Source organism: Octopus bimaculoides, chromosome 21, assembly GCF_001194135.2.
Source record: "Octopus bimaculoides isolate UCB-OBI-ISO-001 chromosome 21, ASM119413v2, whole genome shotgun sequence".
Taxonomy (NCBI): Eukaryota; Metazoa; Mollusca; class Cephalopoda; order Octopoda; family Octopodidae; genus Octopus; species Octopus bimaculoides.
Window position 1 is genome coordinate 9149919 of NC_069001.1, and position 9571 is coordinate 9159489.

The following is a 9571-nucleotide window of genomic DNA, read 5'->3' on the forward strand; positions in this document are numbered from 1 at the left end:
GTGCGTGTGTGCGTGCATGTATTTGTATATGTACGTATTTGCTTCCAATATGTGCGTGTGAGCGTTTATGGAGAATCGAGAGAGAGAGAGAGAGCGTGCGAGTGATTACGAATTCAAAGTATTGCAACATACCATTCTAAGTTCACCCATTTGACCCTCAAGAATGCCATATCTCTTCTTCCAATCAGCAAGTTGCTTCTCCAGTTCACTTGTCCTCCTTCTGCTGGTCTCGCTGTCTGCAATGCGGCGGGCAACTTCATCGTGTAATCCATCAATTTCGGCTTGCAATCTATCTCTCTCGTCCTGCACTTGGCGCAATCTGACAGAAAAATAGCAAAAATGTTTGGCTGAAGAATATTTATTTATCCTAGGTATGGACTGGTAAGACTGGCAGACACGGTAATGATGAAACATTGGTTTATATTTTAGTAAAATAGTAATAACAATATACCAATATTATACAAATTATGAAGAAAAATATCGAACAACCAACCGAAACGTCACGTTTTCTTATTCTCTTTATCCTTTTCTACACACTTCCTGTACTCAAGAAACTTACTTTTACATAAATATGTTATTATAAGAAGGAGGAATTAATGTTTTATGAGCTTTCGATTTTAGTTGTTCCAGTCATCGTATTTTTTTAGGAGTTTATATATGGAAAGAAATATATATATATTGGTGTACTACGTAATATATACACATATCGCTGAAAAGCCGGCGAGTAAGTAGACTCTACATAGTCGGATATGCTACAAGGAGTAGCTACAAAACATCTCTATATTCACATCATACCGTGTTGTAAATGGATGTATGCATTGATCAACAAAAAAAAGAAAAAATGACTGGTCATCTTTTTGATCATCAAATACTGGTGGATGGATGGATACTAACGGAGATTTGGACTCCCATCAGAAAACTGCATTAGGTTCATGAACAAAATACGAATATCCAAATTTACTAAATCTTATGCTGGTATAGAGTGAAGATTAATTCATAGCTGTATGCACATAAATAAAACTATATAGAATTGTTGAATGTATTCTTCACTTTTCATAATTTGAAGGATGTTTGTCAGTATGACAGATTAGCGTATATAGATCATATTAATTTTGCATTTAGTTAATATCGGAGCTGACAAACGGTCCTATCGATATAATTAGTTCGGAAAGGATTAATATGTTCAATAGATGGAATTAAAAGTGTTAGCTTGAACAACTGTCATTTTTCCTCTTTTTTTAATATTTTTTTTATTTGGCGGGGTTAAGTCCATTTTTTTATTGATGTTCACGATAACATCATGAATGCATTATTAGAAAGTAAATAACTGCTAATTACAATTTATAGTATATTCTTCTACCTCTGATGCGTTTTTCAATACTTAATGTGTATATCCAGAATCTTTTCAAAATTGGAACGCTCGCAAGACCGAATTTTTTTTATATAATATAAGAATGGACCAAAAGGTTTTGTGCTGTAACGCAGAACGAACAAAATTTCTGTGCTTAATAATGATATATTTAATATTCCAAATCTTAAAATTTTAAGATCTGAATACCTAAATAGAATGTGCAAATTCACTTTAGGTAGAATGTGAAAAAAGCGAGTTACAAGGAAATTAGAATAGTCTAATCAAGAGAACTTGAGCAAACCTTTAAGATGGATGTTTTTCATGTGTAGAAGTTTTGAACGACATAATAAAGGAGCGCAAAAATTAAGAGAAAATTTTACTTACTGTTCAGTCAAATCTTCAACTTCTTCTTCAAGCGATTCATTTTTGGACTTCACAGCTGCAAGTTCCTTATCCTTGTCTTCGAGGAGTGCTTTTAAGTCATCCAGCTGCTCTTGGTATGAGATTTTGATCACATCAACGTTAAATTCAACTTTAGCTCTATTTAAAAGATCTTTAAGGTATTTGTTCTCAGCCTCCAGCATACGTGTTTTTTCAAGGTGGTTGGCAAGCTTTGAATTCAAACCTTGTAAGTCTCTCTTTTCTTTTTCGCTGCTACTTTTCATTTCAGCAACACTTCTTTGAGAAGATTCTTTTGCCACCCCAGCGGTCAGAGAAATAGGGACTCCCATGGCCATACTGCCCCGGCCTTGGTTTAATGAAGTACGATAAGTGGTCCTCCTCTGATTTCGTCTCTTAAGATTCGGCATTTTTGTTTTTATTCAAAGGTAACGAAAAAACTGGAATGGATTAAAAATTGTTCCCAGTATGTGGAAGACGTTGCGCACAGAAAAAAATTCTGCAGAACGATCTACAACCTGCTTTGCGACACTGTGAAGTGACCAAGTCTAGGGCGTTATCCTGTTTTATATATGCCAAAGAATAGTTGTAGTGAGAGGGCAAAATGCTGGGATGGCCTTATTGATAGAGAAAGAGAAGTGGTGATAGATAAAGAGAGAGATGAAGGAAAACAAAAAGTGAGAGTAATAGTGGGAGATGCACTGAGTGAGACATATAAAATAACAAAGAAAAGTTTTTTTTTTCTCTTTCTTTTATATTTCACTCGTCCTCATTTAAAAAGCTTATACGCTTCTGTATACGATTGGCAAAAACGAAATATAAAGAAAAAGAATAAAAGAAATCGTGCAAGTAGCCCATCTTCACGCTTCAGTTAGTTCCAGGCATAATCGCAATACATCCTCAGCCACCTACACTCCTACAATCTCATAAAGGTTGACAGAATTGCTGTCACACAAAACGTACCCGGTGCATACATTCTTTTGCATACGATCCAGTTTCTTTTTGAAAAGTATATTTTAATTGTCGTCACACAATTTCTCCCACGAAATCTTTTGTCAAAGGTTAGAACGCTAATCGAATATATAGTTGTCTCTCTACATTCTCAGTTCAAATGCACTCCCTCGTTCCCTTTGCCTTTCACCTTTTTGGGTGTGATAAAATATATAAGTAGGTGGTTGACAATCTGTCTCTCAATTTAACATCACCACTTGACCAACCGGAGTAGCTTTGATGAAGTACAGGCTGGTCCTAAAGTTTTGTCACCACCTGTCAATATTGTTATGAATAATGCCAACACCCATGACAAAGGGTTTTCATTTGAAATCGTTTAGGCCAACATTCGTCAACGAACTAAGCGACAACGACAGGGACAAAAGACATGTGGCATGTGGACGGTTTCTTGATGTGTTTCCAACAACCCCACAACGTGGAAAGGTGTTTTCTCCGATGAATTTGCAATTTACTATAGTGGCCGGGCTTGGAATATTTATTTCTGGAGCAAAGAAAATCCGCATTATTATGAAGAACTGGAGCACAACCCCCTGCATGTTGTGATTTAGGCAGCTATATCGAGAAAGCACTCGAGAGGACACTATTTCTTCGAGGGTTCTGTTAAGCAGCACTCTTACTTTGCCATATATATATATATATATATATATATATATATATATATATATATCCGTACATACATATATATATACATCTATGTATGTATATATATATATATATATATATATATATATATCGATAGATAGATAGATAGATAGAGAGATATAGATATATGCGCGCACGCGTGTGGCCGTGATATTTTCATTATATCATTTAAAACTATGGCGTGGGAAAAAAATATAACTTAGCTACTCAGTAAAGTAGTGTGTCGAGAAATACGACCAAAACAATTTTGTATTGAATTCTTTATCATGACCTCCGCCCAGCAGTTTAAGGCTGTAAAAATACTGAAAGAATAGAATATACCTCGTTCGTTTTATGTTAGTAATTGTACGGAAGAGAAATAAATAGTTAAGTGAGTACTTATGATTGGTTTCGAGGAATACTTTTTATTGAGGCACTGTTTTGCAGCTGGATACGTTTCCACTTGGTGACATTTATTTGATTTACCGTTTTCCCAACACGGGAGATTTCATTTCAATCGCAGAACTACAGGGTGACTTATTAAACAGGGAAATAATAACAGACAACACTATACGATCTCAGGTTATAAACATTCAGTGAAGCGCACACAAACGCAAACATACTCACACACACAGACACACACACAGCCATACACACACGCGCACACACACAGACACAAATACGCACCCACGCACAAGACATGTAGATCTTTGTGTCTGTGTATGAGACTTCTAATTTTCTTTTACACTGTTACAATATAGTCTTAAGCTCAGTTGTGGTTTCTGATAAAGTCAGTGAATGACATTTCTCATGTTACCAGCAGACAAAATGAAAATGGTTTCCCCGAAGGATAGCAAGGAAGATGCACTGGAACAACCACTCTGATTCACGTGGCACACACTCACAGACAGCAATCTCCACCCCAATATCGGTGAGCAGGTATATGATCCGCGAGCGAAGAACCCTGAAAGTCTCAACTTCCAAAGCCTCGATCATTAACCTGTCAGAGTGCGACTGATACCTTGACAGTTTGTTTTTCTCAGCCTGATGAGCATCGGAGCCTGGGCTGGTAGCTGAAAAAATTCGACTTGCCGCTGGAGAAGGGTCACAGCATGTGACACCCCAGCTGAGGGACCAACCGCTACGGAACGGGAAAATTGTCATCATGTCCGCTTTTTTACTATCTCCCCGGTTTAGCCCCGCCCCGCTGACTCGGGCTGAGCCCTGCTTTATAATCGTGTTATGGGCGTTATCGCGTGGAAGGTGGCGAGGACTATGAAGGCAGGACAGTGGGCGGAAGCCGAAAGAATTCACTGTAGAACTGCGGCGGCATTCACGCGACTCGCAGATCTGAAGACCAAGCCTTAGAGAAAGGCTATTACGCAGTTTGTCACTATAAAGCTAAGTGCCAGCTGCGAGTGATGGCACCGCATTGAGGCAAGCTCTGCTGTGAGGCTCAGAGGCTAAAAGGAAACATTGTAAACGGTGTCAGTCAAGCCGGCGCACTAGCTCGTCCTCAGTCATGTTATACGGGATGGCGTCTCATTTCTTTTCAGAACACTAGACGTCCACAGAAAGGAGAGGAATGTGGCATCAGCTGGGCGCTGGCCGAGCTGGTTCCATGTCGCGTAGGCTGCCTCACGTTTTTCGATCACAGTTGATTCAGTTGTTTAAATCAGGACACGGTAAGAGGTCACTGACGAATGAAAAGACGGCAGAGCCTGTGAGACAGGTGATCGAAAGCCGAGGCTGCTGTATTTGCTGGGTAAGGTTACCTGTTGCCATCCAGTGTCATCGAAACGAACGTTGCATATCTTTTCAGCGGTCCACTGAATACAGGCATTGATGTCCGTGAGGAGAGATACGAGGTTGTAGCAAGAGGCAATGCGGAGTGTATACAATAGCATCGGCATGGGGAAGCAATTCCTTAACAGGAACAATGGTAGGTAGGCATCGATTGTCTTCGTGAGGATGGAGCAAATGACAGGTGGGTGGATCCGGGAGGCTCAGTATAAGAACGTCCTACTTAAAGGTTAACTCTACCTGGTGCAGTATTGAAAGTACGTACGAGACGGAGACTGCAAAGCCCGTATTATTTGACGTTCATGACCCCCGATTTGGATGAGTTTACATCGAGGCCGATCTTCGCTAGAGCAGGAACCATTGATCGGAGATCGTGGCAGACACTACTGGCCCACCTATCGTTGCATTATCCAGGTACCAGATGGTGAAAGGAGTCGTGATGCTCTGAGCAATGTTATCCATCCCTAGAGCGAATAGGAGGGGACCGAATGGATCCCTCTATCGAACTCTGTTTGAAGATGTGCTGACCTTAACTGCGCCGAGGGGCATACTCAGAACCTCGTATCACGTGATCACGTGCATGCTGTTGGAAGATAATGAAGTACATCTTGACTTTGTTCCACAATGCAGGTAGCAATCGGAAATGTCCTTGTGCAATCCAAAAATCCTTATAAAGTATTTCGAACTTTGGCCTCAGTTTTCATTCTACAAAATATTGTAGAATGGAAAACCTAAAACAATCCCAAAGGTATATTTGCATAAACTCAAGAAACGTCCTTCTCCAACCCGTTCATAAAGCTTGTTCATAAACTATACGTAAACACGAGAATAATTTAGAAGACATTTGTTCCAGTTACTGTGAAGCAGAATTAAACCTCTTGCCTGATTCTTTATTGCATCGATACATGCAGGAAAAAAGCCAACGTTGATCTTGATACGATTTAAACTGGGAACTAAAATGATATGAAATAAATAGAACAAAACTATGCGATTTTATCGATTTTGCATTATTTTGTCCTTATAAAATAATAAAATGAGAAGGAGACTAATGATTAAAAAAGCATACGAAAATATACATTTTAGTAACATTTTATTGCCTTTTTTCATACAATTTAACAAAAAATCCTCAAAATCAAATTACAAATTACAAGATTGTTAATAAAATAACAAAATCTTTAATCTGGTGGAAAATTTAATCATATTTTCAGATATTGTAGCGTTTTTTGAATAGCATAAATTTTGCGTTTTTAGTGTTAAATACCATTAAGTATAAAAGATTTGGGGACAAAACAGACGGTTGGTCATAGTACCTAGGTAACTAGACTAACGGATCATGATAACAAAAGCTATCAAGCTGAAATGTCTATTTGATATTTGATTAGTTTGTCGAAATGTTGCAAAATATATTGTATTGACGAATGAATTTACTCATTTTCTACAATTATCTTAAATTCAAGAGGATCATGTAAAAAATTTAAAACAGAAAATACTGCAAGTGCTTATCATTTTATTGAAATTATTATTATAACGGAAAAAGGGAGACTTTCTGAAACTTTGTGCTAACTGCAACAAAAGCAATTTTTCTCAGCTGAGATAAATTACGTTCTTTATGCGTTTATTTTGATCACAAGGACAGCACTTTCCTGAAAAGCAAAAAAAAAAGACCAATGAATAAATAGGGAGCTTAAAGCGTTAATGCACCACCAGAGTAAGCATCTTCATGTAGTGTACGTAAGATAGTCATTCTGGCCTGTGTCATGAATACAATACATAGGGACGTCGGTGTTGACCGAAGGCCAGAATATTTATTATTCGATTTTTACACTAGCAAATTCAAATGAAACATTTCATTAAACTGAACAAGATTTCTCCCCGACACTGAATATCCCAAATCCTTTAAATATATATGATTTGGACAAAGCATGGTTCGATTACAGATTTGGTCATACATTACTCTCCATAAATGAGTATTGTTCATTTTATACAGGATGATAGATCACGAAGATCTGGTTACTATTGGTAGTTGGTCCCATCGAATGACTACGTCGCTGTCCTCTCATCGACTCACAAAATGCATGGAGTTAAAAGTAGAATTGCATTTCAGAACGAGGGCAGAGAAGTGGGAGACAAAATGTTACAGCAATAAACTAGATCTTACCTTATTTTTGTCGTCTCTCAAAGTAATTGTCGACGGTACTGCCAATGTACCCCATTGTTCGACAGCAGAAGATGTGATGCCTTCTTGACCAGCACCGAATTTCGATCCCCAAATCTAAAATTGGAAAAAAGAATTAAGGATAGTAACATCATCAACAAAAGTGATATTTGTGTGTAACTTAGACACAAGGGGAGCATTATGGGAGAGAAGTTTAGTCGATTACATAAACTCCACTTTTTCACTGGTATTCTTATTTTATAGACCCAAAATAGTGGAGGGGGAAGTTGAATGTGGCAGGATTTGAACGAAGAACATAAAGGGCCGAAAACAAATATCGAAGCGCATATTTTACAGATGTCCTAACGATTTCTGCAAAAGCACAGTTTTATATTTTAGTGGATATATCTGTTAGTCGATTGTATCAACCTCAGTACGTGGTTACTACAATAGTCAGAGAGGAGGCATTAAATTTCAGTTAACAATTGAATTTAATATTATTATTTCGTTTTTGTATTTGGTTTGCAAGATTCTTCATATATATATATATATATATATATATATATATATATATATACACATACATGCGCACAAGCAAACAAAAAGAACGCAGATCCGACAAAGGACAGACAACAAATATTGAAGAGGTTACAAGAATCAACGAGAATTTTAGAAAAAATATATATAAGTAAACGAGTGGAAATTGAACGGGTGACTATGTTAATTAATAAGGCATTAATATTATTAATATAAATACAAATTGGAGACAAGTAACTAGAAAGTAAATGAATCCTCCTTTTCTTCTCCTTCTCTCATCCCCCCTACTCTTCATAATCATCCTGGACAGACGTAATAGATAAAAATATTACGGTTAACATATGAAAAACAATATAACAAACATTGCTCTAATGTTTCATAGCGAATTGTGACTTCCAGCACTGGGTCACTTTTTGTCTACTTAAAGTGGTACTTATAAAATCTGATATTTAATCACATCATAAGAATAATAAACATTTTAAAAGACGACACAAACTTACCTTGGTCATTTTACCAGAAGCAAACACGTTACCATCGTTAAATGTATGGGTGTAGCTCTTTCCATTGTCTAGGGTTTGGGTCAATGTCCAGTTCTTTAAGGTTGTTGACCCCTAAGATTAGAAAAATATATACATTAAACAATAGAGAATGGTTAAGATTTCTTGATGACAAGGAATCACATGGATAGCGAATGTATCAATGAATAAAATAGACGGAAAATAGATCTCTATGTCTGTATGTAAATGCATTTGTATGGGTATGTTTGTGTATATAAGTTTGTGTGTGTATATATATCTGTGCGGATTTTCTCCAATGATATTAAGATGGAGTTTGGACTATCAAAATGTACTTCGATGGTGATGAAACGAGGAAAGCTTGCCAGAACAGAAGATATATGGTTGCCAAGTGGTGAAATGATGAAAGCAATTCAACCTCAGTGTCCACCTATATATGTGTTTGTGCATGTGTGTGTGTGTGTGTGTGTGTAGAAAGAGGTGATGAAGATTTACTGCGGTTTCTATAAGGCGGTGGCACCGAGGAGTTACATACGCACATGTTATTATAATTATGTACACTAAAGGAGCAAACGAAAATACTAGTGGATGTTAACATTTGGTCGTCTTAACGAATCAATGTGAAAACGTTATAAATGTGGAATTGGACCTGTTTTCAGGAAAGGTGCGTCAGAAAAACAAAACAGAAAATAGAAAGACAGTCACTGAATTCAAAAACACTTACCTTTGGAAACTTAGCATGGTCCTCAATTTCGATGTATCTTCCCCCGGATTCTAATTCAACGATGGCCACAGTTCCATTTGTGGAGCGACTCATAGTCATTTTATCTGATGAAGAAAACGCTCAGAAATATAACTATTTATCAATGCATGTGAGTGTGTATATATATGGATTGCCGCATGGCTTTTTTATTGTATATGTATATATTATTTTGTGATGTTTGTTTTCGTCATTGAGCTGTACGTTCGTTAGCTATTCCCAGTGGCTTTTCGCCACTGGCGCCAACATAACTGGACAATATCAACGTTAAAATCTCAAATTGTAATGCTCTTTTGAACATTGACTGACAAGGATTTAGCTACAAATTTTGTATTTATGTTTTTCTAAAATTTTCCGTTTGTTGTGAGATTGTTAAGTTTTTTAATTATGCCGAATATATATATATATATATATATATA

At 37.0% G+C, this 9571-nt stretch overlaps 2 protein-coding genes across 2 annotated transcripts in view; both read right to left on the reverse strand.

Moving 5' to 3' along the window:
- LOC128250418 (60 kDa neurofilament protein-like) overlaps positions 1–2160 on the reverse strand; it is a 16580-nt gene extending 14420 nt beyond the window's left edge. Inside the window, exons 1-2 of the mRNA XM_052975300.1 lie at positions 1736–2160; positions 133–319 (exon numbers count right to left, since the gene is read on the reverse strand). Of these exons, the coding sequence (XP_052831260.1) occupies positions 133–319; positions 1736–2160 (612 nt within the window). The remainder of the gene's footprint in view (positions 1–132; positions 320–1735) is intronic.
- A 4515-nt stretch (positions 2161–6675) lies between these two features.
- LOC106873794 (myosin-16) overlaps positions 6676–9571 on the reverse strand; it is a 40373-nt gene continuing 37477 nt past the window's right edge. Inside the window, exons 21-24 of the mRNA XM_014921309.2 lie at positions 9117–9220; positions 8378–8488; positions 7344–7457; positions 6676–6828 (exon numbers count right to left, since the gene is read on the reverse strand). Of these exons, the coding sequence (XP_014776795.2) occupies positions 6793–6828; positions 7344–7457; positions 8378–8488; positions 9117–9220 (365 nt within the window). The 3' untranslated portion in view covers positions 6676–6792. The remainder of the gene's footprint in view (positions 6829–7343; positions 7458–8377; positions 8489–9116; positions 9221–9571) is intronic.